The sequence below is a fragment of the Phymastichus coffea genome, unplaced genomic scaffold, assembly GCF_024137745.1.
Source record: "Phymastichus coffea isolate CEN01 unplaced genomic scaffold, Cenicafe_Pcof_1.1 PCOF00039, whole genome shotgun sequence".
NCBI classification, from domain to species: domain Eukaryota; kingdom Metazoa; phylum Arthropoda; class Insecta; order Hymenoptera; family Eulophidae; genus Phymastichus; species Phymastichus coffea.
In genome coordinates, this window is record NW_026706850.1 from 619,193 (window position 1) to 637,482 (window position 18,290).

At 38.9% G+C, this 18,290-nt stretch overlaps 3 protein-coding genes across 5 annotated transcripts; 2 read left to right on the forward strand and 1 right to left on the reverse strand.

Moving 5' to 3' along the window:
* Nucleotides 1-2,902, forward strand: LOC131663992 (uncharacterized). Its single transcript, XM_058934805.1, has 7 exons — nucleotides 1-178; nucleotides 449-834; nucleotides 900-1,117; nucleotides 1,183-1,349; nucleotides 1,427-1,581; nucleotides 1,662-1,979; nucleotides 2,042-2,902. The coding sequence occupies exons 1-7, from the start codon at nucleotides 1-3 to the stop codon at nucleotides 2,900-2,902; spliced, it is 2,283 nt and encodes a 760-aa protein (XP_058790788.1).
* Nucleotides 2,903-5,265: 2,363 nt separating this feature from the next.
* LOC131664006 (uncharacterized) lies at nucleotides 5,266-9,318 on the reverse strand. Of its 3 annotated transcripts, XM_058934821.1 has the most exons (9): nucleotides 8,966-9,318; nucleotides 8,334-8,647; nucleotides 7,940-8,212; nucleotides 7,570-7,862; nucleotides 7,258-7,505; nucleotides 6,837-7,188; nucleotides 6,612-6,767; nucleotides 6,282-6,554; nucleotides 5,266-6,222 (listed from the first exon to the last, which is right to left on the reverse strand). In XM_058934821.1, the coding sequence occupies exons 1-9, from the start codon at nucleotides 9,283-9,285 to the stop codon at nucleotides 5,911-5,913; spliced, it is 2,541 nt and encodes an 846-aa protein (XP_058790804.1). In that variant the 5' UTR covers nucleotides 9,286-9,318; the 3' UTR covers nucleotides 5,266-5,910. The 3 variants fall into 3 exon arrangements, with proteins under 3 accessions (XP_058790804.1, XP_058790803.1, XP_058790805.1); XM_058934820.1 differs by having other exon boundaries at nucleotides 6,837-7,505; XM_058934822.1 differs by having other exon boundaries at nucleotides 6,837-7,505; nucleotides 8,979-8,990.
* Nucleotides 9,319-16,334: 7,016 nt separating this feature from the next.
* Nucleotides 16,335-17,577, forward strand: LOC131663993 (odorant receptor 13a-like). The gene is made up of 6 exons (XM_058934806.1): nucleotides 16,335-16,343; nucleotides 16,541-16,728; nucleotides 16,792-16,891; nucleotides 16,954-17,061; nucleotides 17,294-17,419; nucleotides 17,512-17,577. The coding sequence occupies exons 1-6, from the start codon at nucleotides 16,335-16,337 to the stop codon at nucleotides 17,575-17,577; spliced, it is 597 nt and encodes a 198-aa protein (XP_058790789.1).
* The last annotated feature ends 713 nt before the right edge of the window (nucleotides 17,578-18,290 follow it).

Consider the following 18,290-nt stretch of genomic DNA (forward strand, 5'->3'; position numbering starts at 1 on the left):
ATGGTAGCCGGGGAGGACAAATTGACAAATAGAAACTACAATCCTCAAAATACATCTCACATGGATTATGAAATGCAACATTTACGTGAGAAACTCTGCCGTTTGGAAAAGATGCTATCGCAAAAAGAGAAGTGCGGTATTAGAAAAACCGTAGACATTGCATTGGAGAATGAGAAAAGTGAGATTTAACGTTATTTACTTAATTAAATTTTGTTAGGTTAACTTATTATTTTGAAAGACGTTATTATCTATTTATTCCTTCACTTTCGTATTCGACCGCAGTCTTCTTTACGGCTTAGATTATAACATTTTTTTAAAATAAGGAAAATAAGTTTAAATTTATTTAGCAAAGTTTTCAAATCGATAGCCATTAACTTTACTTACTTAACTGTTTCTATCTTAACGGATCTTCATTTGATATTCCCAAAATTTTTTTGGTAAATACAAGGCACTACTCACACAATTCCAATTAACGAAGGCGTGGAAAATGAAGAGCCCTTTGGTAAACAAATTCAGGACATAGAGTATACTGCTGAAGATTACATCAGCCAAATTTCTGATTTAGAACAAAAGTTACTGAGAGATGAAAAATTTTCGGACAAAGATTACTACGAACATGTAACAAAAAAGTTATCAATTTTAGAATTATACAGAAATTTAAAAATGCTCGAGGAAAATCGTCAATATTTTTATAAAGAACCAAAAAAATTATCTGAATTATATCAAAATAAAGTTGGAGCGGAGTATGAAACAAAAAATCATTATCGTCATTTTTCACGTAAAAAGGGCAAAAAGCAGTTGATATATGGTCATTCTTGCAACGAAAATCATAAAGTGAGCACCTTAGAACTTAATACTATCAAACAACTAATATTTTAAGAATGTATATGATTTTTTAGCACAACAGTTTGACGTATTGCAGTTGTAGTGAATATGAAAATAATTTGAGACAGAAGACTGAAAGAAATAAATTAAATGTATCTTCAGAGACAGCTCATAGACAAGTTCCCATTAAAAAGGCAACATGTCGCTGTCCTGAAATTTCATCATCATCAGACGATTCGGAAGAATCGTTTTACAAATGTTTGCACATGCCCAAAGATTATTATAATGAATTGTAAGTAGCTTAACGTCGGCCATTTGCTATTATTGTGATATTATTAATATTACATGAAATTCTAGATGCAATTATAAAAATAAAGATGAAGTATCTGAGTCATCGAACGAAGATCAAACGACGTGCAGTGAAGTATCGAAGTGTACTTGTTATTGTAGCAAAGATCATTCACATGATGAATCGTCAGAAGCTGATTCTGATTGTGATTGCGATTGTAAAATGAGAATTTCAAGTATGATCATTTAGTATCCATAAAAATTAAAAAATTAAAAAATATTCATATATATAATACCTAGTCTTCTCTATAAGTTTATGAAAATAAAAACAAGACTCGACCAGAAAGATTTCGTGGAGGCTTGGATGTGATCAAACCCATAATGGAGAAGTCTAAGAAGTATGATATCAATCTAAAAGAACAGGGAGACTGTTCAATATCTGCAAACGATTTGGTCGATAATTTAAAGGTAATAAAAGTAACTATGAATTTCCTAAGGGTTTATAGTGATTGTTTTTTTGTATAAAAAACGTCAATTATTCAACACAGCTCTTGAAAGTCGAAGAGCTCCGCGAAGGACTTGAGCGTCTGAAAATCCGTAATCGCAATCTCAGGGACTTTCTAGATACTCTTCAACGTCCAATAAACTTGATTGAGAAGCCATCCGAGGCAAACACTATTTGCACGCAAGTTTCTAGTTGCTATACTGTCGATGTAGCTAAGCAGACTCGTAGTGGATTATTGACCGTCGTTGAGGTTCTCAAAGGAAAATGTCGAAGTAAAGATGCGATGATTGTAGCTCTTGCTGATGGATTGAAAGTAGAAAGCGATAAAAAGATTAATATTTTGGATACAGAAAAAGATAAAGTCAGTTACTTTGAGCATAGAACACGTATAATTTCATTAATTTCACAGATTTAAATTTACAGATTATAACAAAAAACAAGTCCCTTATTAGTGGCATGATTGAAGAAAAGGATAATGGTCGAAAGTTCACCAAAAGAGATTCAGCTATTGGTTTTGTATTTTTTTTGATGATTTTGATATCTCACGTGAAGAGATCAGAAATAATATCTTATTTAAGTGCAGCTAAAAATTTTTTGTTAGAGTCACCGTTCAAATTGGGTTTACTTATTAGTGAAACGGACAACTTACTCATCGATTTAATATTTACTTATAATCGAGACTTTGTATACTCGTTTAAAAGATTTACGAAACATTTAGTAGAGAGGTGGGCAAATATTATGCTACAACTTAATCATCGGTTTAGCTCCTATTATGCACCCCTCCAGCAGTTGTTCAATATTTCAAATAATTTTCTTACCGCAAACTATTCGTATGTATTATTTGGTGTTTGTACTATTTTAGTTGGAGTTACATTGATAAATATTAAGAAAATTTGGACAAGCCGATTAATAATCATTAAAGAATATAGAAGATTTTCCATTATTATTGAGTCTGTTGGCGTCAAACTTGCAAAGCTTATACTAATCTCCTGCCAACAAGTATTATCTTCAAAGATTTTCTGGTTTACCTTAGGTTTCTACAGTCAAATTTTATGGAACTCAATACAAACTGACTTTTATCAATTCTCAACTATATTGAATAGCTATTATGTCAAGAATACAGGACATACATTGTTTCAACATTTAAATGAAACTCAAGAAGTAACCGACTATAACTGCAAATTATTTGATAAATTTCATTCTTATTCTTGGCTAATATCAATATTTTGCAATGAGTTTCAAAGATTTGTTAAATATTTATGCTATATCATAAAAAATGTTTAAATTATATGTGTTATTTGCAACACCTCTTATAATAAAGAATATATTTGTTCAAATATTGACATATTTCCATTAATAAAGATATGAAATATATTTGAAAAATTGAAAGCATCTCATTATTTAACTTACGAAATATCACTTGGTATTTTTAAAAACGTAGCAAAAAACTCAGTCCTGTTGTTTTCTTTTATCGAAAGAATAATTTTACGAAGATATTTACAAAGGTATCAGTTACGATGGCTCAGTTTTCACATTTTTTTCTCTTATGTGAAAGTTATATAATAAATTATTATTATATTCTTTCTCTGTTAAAAAAATTTAATTATTTAAACATGAAAATTATTTACCTATATCGGCTTTTGTGTAATAGATTTATATATCAAATTTTGAAAGAAATTACTTACCGATACGCCGATATTTTTTTAAAAACAATGCCCTACATTACAATATTCATATATTTGTGTGTGTACTGTGTATATATGTATATACAGTTTCTTGCAAAAAAAAATAAAAATCCTCCATTTGCGTATTTAATTATTCATCAATATTTAAGATATCTCAATTTGTAATTTTTCATCAAATGTAACATTTACAATAAGTCAATAGTCTCAGTCAAATATGTGTGCATCTGGCTATAACGTATCATACCCACCTTTCTATCAGACCGATTAATTTTAGAACACTTACAATTAGAACGCATCAAAAATTAAACATTAGCAAGAAATACATTCTTCTTTACCAAATACTAAGATTATATCTAGTTATCTCCACTAAAACTGTCTGCGTATAATTGATCAGTAGAGATAAAAGACACTGAAGCGTCTCAAAGGATGAAAAAAATTTAATTGGACGTACATATTTCATTGAAATATTTATTAGATGAATTTCATCACATAAACTCATCAGAGAAGTCTCATTCACTCTGTTTTAGTATTTCTCATATGCAGTTATTGTTAACACCTTGCAATTACGACTCTTCAGTAAACTGAAATGTAGGTTAAGAAGTTCGAATTCACTTTATAAAGTTTATAAATCGATAGCTATTATGTTCACTTACTTTGCTGTTTCTATCTACTAAGTTTTCAATCGATGCACGTTAAACTATTTTGGCAATAACAAGGTACTATCCACACGATTCCAATTGATTAAAACGTTAAGAATGAAGAGGCCACTTACACAAGTATATTTGCGAAAGTAAAGAACGGTCAAAAGTTTATATACAGATACTCGTTAAATAGCAATAAAATTGAAAAAGAAGAGGACTTAGAAAAGAACATTCTTATGAGCATGATAAATGAAAATTGTCAATTTCTCAACTATACAGGAAGGTATAGTTGTAAAGGTAAGGACTTTGAAAAATATTTAAAATATTTCCACATCTAATTAAAAAACTACTTTTGAAACTATAAATAAGATATTACAACAAAGAACAGTTTATATCTGTTTATTGTCCAAATGAGAAAGGTAAAATAATATGGTTATACTAATAGTAGGACTTTATAAGTAAACACTTCAAAAGTTCTCGTAATTTTCTTCTTTGCTTTAATACTCTTTGTTTTAACATGTTTAAAAAACTTAAGGAAAGTCTGAAAGCGACAAACTTTTTGAAAATTTTCAATGCTCTTCGCTAGTAGAACCGTTACTAAATTTTGAATCAAGTTTCATGCTGCATCTTAAAAGAGTATTTTAATGACTGTTATTGATAGCACTGATGTCTCTTATAATGAGTAAATTTTTTAAACACTAGCGCCATTCTAAATAAAAATGTGAAAAACTTTCAACTACTGCCATAACTGTTCAAATTATCAGTCGTCTTCTGGGAAAAGATAAGAAAAGCCTTGACTTTGTTCCATAACAGGCTCTAGTTTACTCTTAAAAGAAATTCTATATAGCCCAGTCGATTTGCGCGGTAAAATTGGTCGACGTCGAAGAGGCTTCAGCGAAATATCAAAATGAATACGGTCGGTTTTTTTCTCTAGAACTTCGTTCTGTGGCTTTAAATAACCGTCTGATTGTTTTTGTGAAAGAAAGCTCGATCTAAAATAAATTTTGATACCTTAAATATTCACATCATTGAGTAAAATATTGGATATCTTACTTTACGGTAGGGATTCTATAATCGTATGAATATTTTGGTGGCAATGGTGGGATTTCACGTAAGTTGTAATCCGAGAACTGCTCATCTCGTTCTTCAATTTTGTTATTTTCATTTATCGTTTCGTCGCTCTAAATTCAAAATGTATTTTACTAATTTGTTCTGCGTTAAATTTAATTTATTTTCCAGTTCATGTAAAATGAATAATTCAAAAATTTTATACACATGAGTTGTTTTTATTAAAATTTTCGAATACAAAATAGGTTGAATTACACCCGTTAAACTCACTTTGTCAAAGCTCGGCAACATTGTATCAATGTGTCTAAAATGATTATTATCCAATTTGGAATACGAATCATTTGTTTCAACATCTGTTTTTGGCCGAGTTTTTTCTTTAATGTCCATTATATTTGATAATTCAATGTGTATGTCTTTACTCGTTGTAGTTAACGAGGCCGTGACAGATTCAATATCAGTGCAACTCTGTCGTAAATAAAGTCATTAAACATCTCAATCTCAATCAAAATGTTCAATCATGAACAGCAGGCCAGAATTAGAAAATGAAGAAAATAGCAAGCAATTAAGCATGAAAATTGAGAGCGATAAAAATTTTATAAAATAACAGAGGTAAAAGAAAATGAACGGACAGTGTCGTGACGAGTACGGTGAACGAAGTTTAATTCGTTCGCACGCGAAGTTACGAATCGAGGACGGCAAAAAAAGAAACAGACTAATCTTCGCTGACGCTTAGAACGATATCTCGTCAATCAACACCTTAATTTTATTGGTTCTTTAAATAGCACCTCTGTATTCCTTTGTTTTGAGGAACTTTGTTTGAAATGTAAAATTGTCTGTATCACAACAAAATTACTTTTCTTATTTCTTTCATCAACCTGACACTTAAGTAATTTAAGATTCAAGGCACCGCGAGGGACGTGTCAGAGTAAGTAACAAGCATGACATGCGACGGAAATAATAGTTTTTGAGTTATTGGATCAGTTCTAATTGCTTGGAAATGATAGTCTCTGTCGTAATTTCCCTGGCGCCACAGTAGCGCCAACTCGTCCCACCAGCGACGCGCATCACGTCTACGCGCCTCCCTCACCTGCATCTCTATCGTCATTTCCTCGTGTTCCAGATGCTTGTGGTGACGTGGACATGGTGGCTTCTCACGAAGTACTCTTGCTATCGATGAGTGCGTTGGCGCTGTCAGACGTTCAAATTGCACCTACAATGTAAAACAACAAGCTTATTTCTGTTGAAAAAGTCTTCGATTAAAAAATCTACCTTGTCTTTCTTGCGCCCTTTTTTACGGCGACCTCGCGCAGCATTTTGGGATGTCGGTCGCACTTGCTGAGGTTCCGGTGTCTTAAGAGGTCTGTTTGGTTCGCCAAAAACACCCTTCGCCTCGGCTACTTTGATCATAAACAGCGAGTTGAATTGCATCATCTCCTTACGCTTGATGACGACGATAAAAGAGCCTTGATCCACCAATTTGCTACAGTCTCGGTTATATAGCTCATTCAGGTCACACATCTCAAACAAGTCCGATTCTGGGATCTAATATCACGATTAAAATCTCTTTCAGTCGTAGCTGATTGAAAAAATAATACATACCGGTATATAAGTTTGCCGATGATTGGGCACTTTTTTATCAGCGTCGGTGCTCGATTCTCCATCCTCCTGCGAGGTTTTGGCAAGTTCTATCGACTGAGATCGCTTGCACTTGCTCTTCTTGGTGGTGGTATCTCTGGGTGGTGATTTTGTCCTTTGCTGAAAAAAGGCAATCGTTGTCTATAAGCCTACCTCGAGAACTACCACTTGTAAATAATCTTACGTTACCGGATGTTCGCGTTGGAACTTATCCAAAGCCAGTTGGTTAGCGTGATCGACCGCTTGTTCGATCATCTCGCTCGTTTCCGACGGCAGAAGCGTGTGTACCTCGTACACCAGTAGCTGGACGTTCGGCCTCGTCAGAGCGTACTTGAGCGTAGCCATCTGCTCGACGAGCAACGTACGTGGCTGTTGCGGCGACTCAGCTTCCAGACTCGTCAATGATTCCAGTAGCGTCAAGTCGCCTCCTCGAGCAATCGCCAGGTCCACTACGTCGCGAACACCGGTGTAGCTGCAAGGTGGCGTCGCCAGAACAATCGTCGCTCGTTCAACTTCCGGCAACGGAGGTGCCGACGTGTACCTATCCACAAATAAAAATACACCAGTGTGAACGTATTCTCTTGCGACTGCAACTGAGCAACTGGCAAACCTCTCGGAAAAAAGTTTGCATTGCTGCAGTGAGATACCAAGTCTCTCGAGGTACGTCTGATGCTGAACTCGACTGTCGCCCAGTCCGAAAGCCAATAACCTGCCAGCTTCTTCGACATCCGCCAACAATTCAGCCAAGTATCCGGTATGCCTGGGCGCTAACGAATGCGTGAGTATCACAGGACCGCAGAGCCTTCCGGCTCGGATCGCTTGAACGAGAGCCGCTGCTCCAACGCACAGGGACCTTTCCTACGACAAATCAGCTGATTAAAGCGAAGCCTTTGCTTTTTTACTCGCCGGACGGAGGACTTACTAGAAACACGAAACTGTGGCTCTTCACGAGGTGCGACACCGCTAATTTCTCTCGAGCTTTCTCGTGAAGATTGACGACTTTCGGGCACAACGGGTCGAATACATATTGATCCTCCTCGAGCTCGTTGGCAGTCGAGCAGCTCAGGCAAAGATTGAGCCCGAGCTTACGCATCTCCTCGATGAACTGCCGGCGACTCGATAACTTGGCGCTGTTGACCCACCCCGATGCGATTGCACCTTCTTCGCCCCACGTCACGCCTTCGGCGGTGCGCAAGTGCGCAGGTAACAATTCGTCTGCGAGAATCGAAAGTTAAAAGCGCGCGATTTTTTTCGTCGACGTCGCTGTTATTGCAGATGGTGCGTTTGACTACCTAAACTGAGAGCTGATCCACTGATGCGTAATCGCGACAGACTGGCCGCAAGTCGCGTTTTCAAATCGAGCAGAGCCTTTTCGATCTCGAGTAAGCCGGCTTCGCGAAGCGCGTCGTTGCGCATGGCTATCGTGGTACTGGAGCCAAGCCGTGCGAATTTTCGACCCTGCATGTCGTACAGCAATAGCCAAACGACTTTTTCTTGCTTCTTCAAATTAGCGTGATGCAACCAGAAATCCACGTCGTCTAATGCTCGATCTAGAATGTGCTTGTCTGCAAATTAAAGGTTTCTCATTTGCATGTGTATATTTCATGTGACGGGTAGTGTGAGTGAAACCGTAGCGAGACACTGCTTGTTCAAATAAAGAAAAGAGAATAAAAAGCTCCAACCGACATCTCAGTACGTCGTAAACCAGTCCAAAAACTCTTCTCATCTCGGCTTCGTCGGTATATTGTTCCTGCGGTTGATTGGTCAGTAACTTGGCAGCAAGTAAAATATCCCGAAGTCTCCATCCTGGGTCTATGCAAGCTTCGAGTACGAGTGAGGCAGACGAGATGCTATCCGAATCCAAACGTCGACTCGATCTTGGCGTGAGTGGATAAGGAACTCGGATGTTTGGTTCCCAATCCCATTTGTTGCTAATGCTCGAGGTATCGAGTTTGCGCCGGGCTGGTGATTTTGTCACCGATGGATCCGTATCGTTCATCCTGATGAGGTAGGCGATGTCGTTACATTTTGAAAAGAATTGGAGTTCTGAAAGTTCTCCCTCGCGGTGTTTGTGGCCGAATGGGGTTAGGATTGGTATTTGTAAACTGTACGTTGGTGGTTAGAGTTTTGTTATTAGAAGTGCGTCTTTTTTTTAAATGAAACTTCGATTGGTCCATATTGAAAAGTGCGTTCCGTTACGTTCAAATCGTAATCAAAAACAAAAAATTCAAATCGCTTTGAAACTCAAGGTAAACAAAAAGAAAGTTTGAAAGTAAATAAACGTAAGTAATATTATGAAATAACAGAATAGTCCTTACGACATCTCCTCACACTCGTCACTAGCCAGCGCATCGCTCTCACGTTGTAATTCGACAAGCCTGTAGTAAACTCTAAGCCTCCAATCTTCGTTACTCGGTAATACAAGGCTCTCGAGTTGACGAGTGTATTCATCCACCTCGCTGCCCTCGTTCACTTGACTCGGGCCAGAGCCGTTCCATTTGCTCAGCAATAACCGAAAGATTTTGGCGTACAACGAGAACAAACTCGATCTTCTCAAACTACTGCTCCCGCGAGGACATCTACGTCGAGTTGTCCCGCTCGGATTAATCAACGTCGCAAGACAATTGGCGTCGATCATGTTTCCGTTATCTAAAGCGAAACTCGTCAACTCATGTCGCTGAAAGAAACTCGCGCGATGAGAGCCGAAAAACAACTGGGAGGCTTCGGCGGAGAGCCGCGCAGCTCGCGTGTCGGCGAAACGTCTCGCTTTGCCGATCATAAATATCCTCGCACCCACTCTCCACGCCCCCGTGCCCCATTTTCGCGGCGGCTGCGCCGACCCGATAATATTCCCAGCTGTTGCTCGCGTGAGAAACGCGTGTGCATTATGTATCGACTTGAAAGCCGGAAGTCTTTAAAAGATTGCTAGTAATTGCTTGCAAAAGCAATAACTAGCTTGTACTTTCGACACCCAAAACACCGACTAAGTAGCACCCGTTGCCCGATTGAGTCACGTTCAGAACGTAACAAGTTCAGAGCCTCGTTTGCCGGAGCTTATCAATAAGACGCGATGAGACTTGCATTTATCGATTACAATGGGAATGGGTGTTTTGCACTTGAAAACTTTGCGAGTAGTTTGCTTGCTTGGCGTTTTCGCGCAGCATATTTCAATTGAATCATAACTAATTGATATTTTATAATATTGTAGGCCAATCTCTGATCAACGTATTCTCTGTCATAGCAATGATCATTTCTTTTGGGCGAACGCTATCGAGCTATCTGTTTCCAACAAAAGAATGCTGTATTCCATTGGATTAAATTACTCATTTTATTTTTTACGACGTCGATTGAATATTGCAAAAAATTTGCCGGAAGTAAGTCAATCATAAAAATGATCGTTGAACGAAACAATGATTGCCACCATAAAGCCTCCATTAAACTGTTTACCCGAACGTCAACAGACCGACTGATCTAGAAAAAAAGAAGTTACGTTCCAAGCTAAATTATACAATGTATATTCATAAAGCGATAATAGTCGAAATTCAATCTAGCAGCACAGAGGCCGTGAGCGCGAATCGAACGATGTCGTCGCGTGACTCAGAAGAGAGAGAGAGAGACATATAATTTAAAAAAAAAATCCGCTCATCGAGGAAGATCCTTGCTTCCAATTGTGCCACTGTTCCACTTTCGTAATTGCACTCTTCTCTCGGATTCGGCATCGATCGTACGGTAGCTCGCGTGGGCGGCGCGGATTGAAAAGTTACGGTGGCTCAGATATCATCGATTGTCACGTGTCGTTTCGCAATTTTCCGCCCTCGAGTCGAGAGAACACGGCGAGTGATAACAGGACGACCGAGTATTTCGGGGGCGATGTACGTACACGCGGATATCAGTTGATACAAACGTACACGCCAGACTATTGGCGCTTCCGTGTCAGTACGCGCAACACGTTACATCGAGCTTCATTACAAGACTCATTTCCGCCTTTTTCGCCGCACTGACTGGTGGCTTTGGCTGCAGTCCACTGAATCCGAAGCTTTCGTTCGCACCTACGAGATCGATTATCGATCAGCTGAAAAATGCAATTCGCGTTAATGATATTCGTCGCGTTAACGACGCTCCACTGTCGTACTCAACAATCCTCTCCATCGATCGGTCGAATTTAAAAGCACGTCGCATTTGATGACGGCAGGGTCGCGTTATTATTCATGAGATATCGTATTTTTATCCATGCAATACCAATCCTCCGATCGTTTCGCGACCTCCGGAACTGAAAAATCGAAGCTGACAATAAGCACGTACACACGAGACACGTGAAAGCGAAATTCATATCACGGGCACATGAGGTCGGCACGCGAAATTGACACCTAATGTCCCGAAGACGAAGGAAGTAGAGTGATCGTTACCTGTATGCACGAGAGACAGCCGCTCGAAAAGCAATAACCTCTACGAGAGAGAGGGAGAGAGAGCGCCGCTGGTGCACAATCATTTTCCGTCCGTGCGCGCGCGCGAAAGCTCGCGTGAATCGAAGCTAACGTCCGTACGGCGAAACTGCACGTCGCGTGGCGGCTATCCAACCCCGAGGGTTATCATTGAAAACTCCTCGCTGTAACGTCTACGGGAGAATGATAGGGGTATTACGCTTGTGGCAATTTTCTACAAATTCTAATTCGCAGGGCTTAATCGCTTGCTAGAACTCTTAAATCATCTTTGTCGGGTATTCGCGCGTAATGGTTGAGCTTGGACCAGAAAGTAACGAAACTGATTTTAATAGCTGAAGTTGAGACAAATATGCTGGCGACAATTTTTCACCGCGAATCAAGTAACCGATCCAGACGTATAACGTTCAATACTGGTTGAGAGGTCGAACCTTATCTATGTTAACAAATATTTTGCTTGCAATATATCAGAGCGAAAAATTGCCGGCACTTATCAATCAACGATAGCGTAGATTACACGAACCGTCATCAGACTGCATTCTTTGTTGTCCGTGTCGACGTTACAGGTCAATTTCATCTTATGTACGCATCGTGGTGAAACTTGCCTCTCAAGGAATAGTGAATTTTACGGTATCAAACACAGAAATCGTGAGATAGTACGGTCATGTGCACATTGAAACGTTCGCTTATTCTGCGCCCTCCCCCCACGCCCCCATCCAGTAAAACAGATGTACGTATATTGCGTACGTCGACGAGGGGGATAACGTAGTTAATCTTTACAACCAGGAGGCTTCTTAACTGGGAACCATTTATCTTGTCACTGACAGTAGTTAGGAGAAAAATAAGCGTTGCTGCTTTAAAATACACTGCGTACATTTATCTATGGCATGACGTGATTGTATTAGTACATAATTGGAGAGTAACGTATCTCGTCGTCAGAGAACGTAGCGAGCTCTTTATAAATTTCAGCTTCTTACGAGATGTCCGATTAGAAAATCCTTAAAAGCCAACGTAATTTCGTTTTACTGGGGTCTTGGAGGTGAATACACAGATGATGTACAACTTCTTCGAAGAGATGATATCTTTTAACACACTGGGGATAGTCGTGCTGAGAAAAGAAAATTTGATCAGTGGAAAAGAAAATTTCCCCATTAATGATCTTCGCGCAAAAGATTTAGCTGATCATTGTTTGATGACTTTCTTGCTCTATACTTAGTGGTTCAATACGTATTCTCTGTGAGACAATGTTGAAGCTAACAGTAAGACTTTTCTCTTTTTCTCTCAAAAGCTTTCAGCTTCGCGGTGATGATGAAGTTTTCCCATTTTCTAAAAAGACCATAGATTCGTTTAGACTTCATACAGTTTGTATTTTCCTTAATATTGACAATGCGAGAGAATGGAGTGTAATAAAATATTAAGAAAAAAGACATTCTACAAACCATGCGATGGAATTGGATGTGGCTAATAAGCGAAGCTGAGCTGCATAATAAGGAGCAACGATGGTGGCGTCCAGTTGAAGCAACGAATATTTCCTGTATGTAGAAGCTGCAGCAATGCTTTGCATCACAATGCCATTCTTGAGGGACAGTCCATTTCCAGATCGAAGTTATCCATCTTTTTGAAGGTGCTTCTACGAGCAAGATTCCGAGGCCGTTTATTTAACGTGTTACTTGAGTCAGGTGATCTTTGAGTCGCTATTACTTAAAACATAACATATTTTCAACTTTTTTTTCTTTCTACGAAATCAATACTTGATAATATCCGCAGGGAAAAATTTGAAATCTTTATCGATGAGCACTAATGACAATAGATGATAACGGGATCGATTATTGACTTGACAAACTACGTAACGGATACCATATTCCTCGACACATATCACTTCTGTGCGCAGCTGCAAATTCTTCAAAACAACGCAATGAATCTTGGCTATGATGATCATTTGGGTAGACGTAATTGCCTGATAAGTTTTATTAAAAGACAGCAGACAGAAATGAGGTCCATTTCATTATTTTTCACGTTTCCAGAGACTCTTCAAATTCAATATAATACGGCAAATTCACAAAGGAGCACCCAAGCGTCGCAGTAGATATTCAGTTAGTTGAGCTTGCAGCAGATTTTGTCGAGCTACCTCATGATCTGTATGAACGGTATCAAGCTAATCGTCGTAAGTTATATCGACATCAACGTTGATTTATTTTGCAGTACATGTTCATTTGCAGTCGTTGAATAAGCAAAATGCCAAAGTAGCATTGTATCTGGTAGTACTAATGCTCACCCCAACGAGGCAACGAGCTGATTGTTCAAGTAAGTTATTATCGTTACGTTTATTCGAGTGTTACCGTATATTTGGACGATTTTGATGTAGAGCCAGTCACTCGATGAGGCGATTTATCAGTCTGCGTGGATAAAGATGGATAAACGCTGCATATGAATAACTTCGTCTTTGTGATTCAACGAAGTCAAATACTACTCGACATCCCCGCTAGCAATATCTACGTTCTCTCGTTGTGGAACTTCGCGAGGGCAAGTAATCTGCAATAAAAAATGTCTGATCTAAACAGAGGCGCGTTTTCGCGCGACGCGCCGCGTACAAAGCAGCCTCGCGTTAGCAAACGTAAGCTTCGTGTGCAACTGTCATGAAGAGGTCACGCAAGCGTAAAATCACTTCCCTTTCGCGCGCGTCCAGCTCGATTTGACGACGCTTCACGCGGGATGAAGCCAAAGGTGTCACGACGGCCAACTACACGAATCGGCGAAACAGGCGAGAGGAATGCTCATAACAGATCGTTCTGCTAATCGTTAATCGCTGAAAGAAAAATATTACCAGAGCAGCATTCTCGCGAGCGACGGAAAAGTTAGCTGTCCATTGGCCGATTCATCGATCATGACCAGAAGCATAATCTCACGCCTCGTTTATTGACTACTTATGATTGTAACGGTAACCTATGCATTTTGCAGATTGTAAAAACGTCAATGTCTGGTCTATCAGTACTTCAAGCAGTCTACCGAAGCAACAACTGAAATCTTTCTGATGACAGGCCAAATACAGTAATGTAAAAAATCAGCTTAAACTTCAATTGTATGACTTGTATGTAATTTCAAAGGGGTAAACATATCGCCGACTTATATATTATAATGGTATACATCATTGAAATGGCGGAGTTCGTATGTTCAATCTGTACAGAAGATTACGCCTTCCTGGAAGTCGATAGCTGTTATCTGTTTTTCAATTTAAAGTGCTACGTTTTGAATAGAAGCGCAATACAGACATGCCTTTATCGAATGGCGAGTTGAGCAATCTTTTTGCAGAAAAAATTTGGTCTTGCGTCTATGCCATTATTCTCCTGTTTAATTTGCACGTGCAGGCTTTTCAAGTGACGATTCGCTGCGCAGCAAGACGACCTTTTCCGTTATTCTGCGTACTTTTCTATCTATGTCGAAAGAAAGCCCAACAGCGAGCTTGAGTTGAGCTGCGAGCTGAAAATTAATGCACTCCCACGCTGACTGCCCAACTATAATGAGAATAAATAAAATTATGCGACGGTTTTGTAATCTCGTAAGATTTCAGCACTGTTTAACATATAATCAATAACTTGAGTGCAATCGAATGTCTGCTAGAATGTGCTGCTTTTGATTGCGACCACATATTCGTAGCCGTTGATGACCACTAGTTCAGCGTTATTTATTCGTTGGCTAAGAGAAAGATTTTTATACAACAATAGCGCTGCAGATTTTTATAACACACAAAGGATCGTGCAAATTGTGCGTTTCGCTGGCCGCTTGCACACTAGCATGGTGACTTTGTAGAATATTGAAAAACGAATTTGCTGGAAATGCGTTTAATTGAAATACCGCACAATTGTAATGTTAGGCCTGATTTGTTGAAATGATTCCGATAAGTGCAACAGGCGTGATCGATAAATTTTAATTCTTTTTGGCTCTATGAGATAGTTAAAAAATGTATTGTGAATTGTAAAAAGTGCAGCTTGAGCAGAGCGTGCGTAAGATCTACGTAACATTAGTAGCGCGAGACACTTCGTGGTGTCTTGCCGATGGGATGTTTATTTTGCCATCAGTGTCGCTTACCATCCAGTGGAAGGAAATATTGCCACTGCTTAGTAGCTCGCGTTCGAGCGGATCGATCATATCCTTTGGATCGCCAATCAACGTAATAAATTGTCGACAAGGCTTGCCTTCCGCCAACTCAACGCGATGACAATGGCTGAAACTGCTTTTGTGACACGCGAGCCGTTTAGCTTTGTTGCGCGACGTGGCGGGACGACCGTATACGTCGGCGGGCGTGCTCGAGATGCACTTTTAATGACGGCGAGACTTTTATTGCAGCCAAGGCAGGAAAAATAAGCGCGCCTGCTTTAAAATTCACTGCCGCTTTTTTTCCTAGCTCGACCGTTCAAGCATGACGTATAGCACCTCATCAATTATCAACCGGCAGAAGAGCAAATTACAGGGGAGCTGCATGTCTACAATGTTTCTCGTCGTCAGCCGATGTCACGAGCCTTTTAATTTGAAGTTTGTCGTGCTGCAGCTGCCGTCATCGAGAATTTTTAAAAAGTTACGACGCGACTTAGTTTCACCATGGATATGAAACCGGACACACAGATAATGCAAAAGTTTGACGAGTGCATGTTCATAAACAAATTGGGGATGGGATTCCTGGGGATCTGGCCATTGGACGAACGAGCTTCGCGATTACAAGTGGTAACTGCGAAAATTCGATTGGGCATGGTATACTTCTGTATGATATTTATGTTCAGTGTTCAGTGGATTGACATTTTCTCTCTTTGGGGTAACGTTGACGCTAACACTGAGACTTTCCTCTCGAACACTTTTACTTTTATGGTCATAATGAAACTCTTCAGTTACGTCAATTACGAGGATATGTTCTGGGTTCGTTCAATAAATCTTAATATACGGATGCTTTACTCTTTATTAGCGATTACGAGTATAACTGATTGATTCAATGTAAAAAGGACATTATGCAATCCATGCGAGCGAACTGGCGGAGGATAATGACTGAGGCTGAGCCACACATCAAGGATATCATGTACAATTCAACGGCGACTGCACAAAGCCGAACTAATAAATATTTGGTGGTGATGATGATCACTGGATCACTTTACATCGCACGTCGTTCTTGAGGGACGATACTTATCGAGATCGCAAGTATCCATTTTTCGGGAAGTACTATGTAGATCAAGATTCCGACGTCATCTATTTCATGTGCTTCATGAGCCAGGTAAGTTCCTACTCGTTTAATCGTTATGATCAAGTAAATTAATCGATCTGTGAGCTATTTATCGAACATACGAAATGCTCACATTTTCACGACTATCGTCCAGTATCAAAATTAAATTTACCTCCTCTCACCTGAAAATTTTATTGCACCCATTGACTAAAATAACAATTATTTTCAATAAACATAAATTGCGATAGATAATAACGGGTTCAATCATTGGTTTGACGAACCACGTAATCGACACCACCTTCCTCATATGCACGTATCACTTCTGCGCTCAGCTGGAAATTCTTCATAATGAATTGATGGCTTTTGATTACAACGATCATTCAGTTGGGCGCAGCTACCTGGTTAGCCTTATCCAAAGGCATCAGGCAGAAATCAGGTACATGTTACTTTTTAACTCAGTTGTCGGGGTGTCTTAGTGAAATATGCCAAATTTATAAAGGAGCGCCGAACCGTTGCAGTCGATGTTCAGCCAAATAAGCCTGCAACAGATTTTGTTTAGCTGCATAATGATCTGCGTGACCGGTTTCAAGCTGATTGTCGTGAGTTATTGAAGAATCATTGCTGATTAATCTCTTTATACTAACAGCTTATTCGTTTCTAGTCATTGAATAATCAAGATGCCGAAGTTGCAATGTATTTGGTGTGTTTAGTTCTTACCCTTCTACAAACACTTTGTTACTGTGAGCCGGGCAATCAATTAATTGTTCAGGTGAGGCGACTAAACAAGTTTGATGCAGCATCAAACAAGCGAATTGAACCGCGAATTCATTTCATTTGTCATGCTGTCCATTCAAATTCCACGATCCTGGAAAAATTTATTGATATTACGACATTTGAATTGATGAGTAGTAGCGCAATAAAATTTTTATCCAGTGAAAACCAGAATTACAGTTGGTGCATATTTTCCATAGAGTCAATCACTCGACGAGGCGATATATTAGTCCGCATGGGTCAAGATGGATAAAAATATAATTAAAATTCTCATCTTTATGATTCAAAGGAGCCAAAAACCACTTGCTATCACTGCTGGTTCAATCTATGAACTCTCGCTGCAGAATTTCATGCAGGTAGGTGTTTTGAAATTAGATGACTTTTTACTTGGGATCGCTCCAAAATTACGTCCATAATAATTATACATTTATAATGGATTCTGTTATAGATAGTAAAAGCGTCGATGTCCGGTTTATCAATGCTCCAAGCAGTCTACAATCGTAAAGAGAATTAAAATTATTTTTTTAAAAATTTCAAATCACCACAGTAATAATATGAACAAATATACTTCTTCTCGATATCGAAAATTTTCATTGTTGCCTTTTACCGACCACTTAAATTATATGGACAAAGGAAGAAAAAGTGCACACTAGCAGATTTTTTGTGATTTTTATAATTAGATTTCAATTGAACGCAATATTACGTACTTCTGCGATAGCAGCTGAGCTAAAATAGGCGTAGAAAAAGTCTGCATTAGTTTCATGAAAATATGAATTACAGCAAACGTCAGCTTAATCGTTATGTCATCTCCATTTTTTGCCTAAATTAGAATAAAGATTATCATCCCTTTTTGTGTTTCACAGTGGAGTTGGTGCCCGTGCAAGCATACCGCAATAGCCTCTCTAAGTACGCTGCACATTACAATGGTGCCGACAATGTAAATTGCAAACATCAATGCTACTATAAGTCTTCTTCAAAGTCACCTTTGTTGTAATACATTAATGTCATTAAAGCACTCGGGCTGAAATCGTAGAAAGCCACTGATTTAAAAGTAGTGCATACTAAAAGCATCATCCGCACTGGCCATTTCACAGAATTAAAACCTATAGTCGGCTTGTCTACAAGACTATGATTACTCAAACTGTGCCTCTTGATTCCATTTGAAATGGGCATTTTTTTAAAATCAACACTTTGAGTTGATAAAATAATACGATTTGTCTAATATTT

Bases quoted from the DNA above. Each gene is read 5' to 3' on its own strand.
- LOC131663992 (XM_058934805.1), top strand. From the start codon at position 1: ATGGTAGCCGGGGAGGACAAATTGACAAATAGAAACTACAATCCTCAA. The intron at 835-899 runs GTGAGCACCTTA...ATGATTTTTTAG, and splicing joins CTTGCAACGAAAATCATAAA to CACAACAGTTTGACGTATTG. The intron at 1,118-1,182 runs GTAAGTAGCTTA...ATGAAATTCTAG, and splicing joins AAAGATTATTATAATGAATT to ATGCAATTATAAAAATAAAG.
- LOC131664006 (XM_058934820.1), bottom strand. From the start codon at position 9,285: ATGATCGACGCCAATTGTCTTGCGACGTTGATTAATCCGAGCGGGACA. The intron at 7,863-7,939 runs GTAGTCAAACGC...CGATTCTCGCAG, and splicing joins TGGATCAGCTCTCAGTTTAG to ACGAATTGTTACCTGCGCAC. The intron at 6,555-6,611 runs GTATGTATTATT...TCGTGATATTAG, and splicing joins ATCGGCAAACTTATATACCG to ATCCCAGAATCGGACTTGTT.
- LOC131663993 (XM_058934806.1), top strand. The intron at 17,062-17,293 runs GTGAGGCGACTA...GCGATATATTAG, and splicing joins GCAATCAATTAATTGTTCAG to TCCGCATGGGTCAAGATGGA. The intron at 17,420-17,511 runs GTAGGTGTTTTG...ATTCTGTTATAG, and splicing joins CGCTGCAGAATTTCATGCAG to ATAGTAAAAGCGTCGATGTC.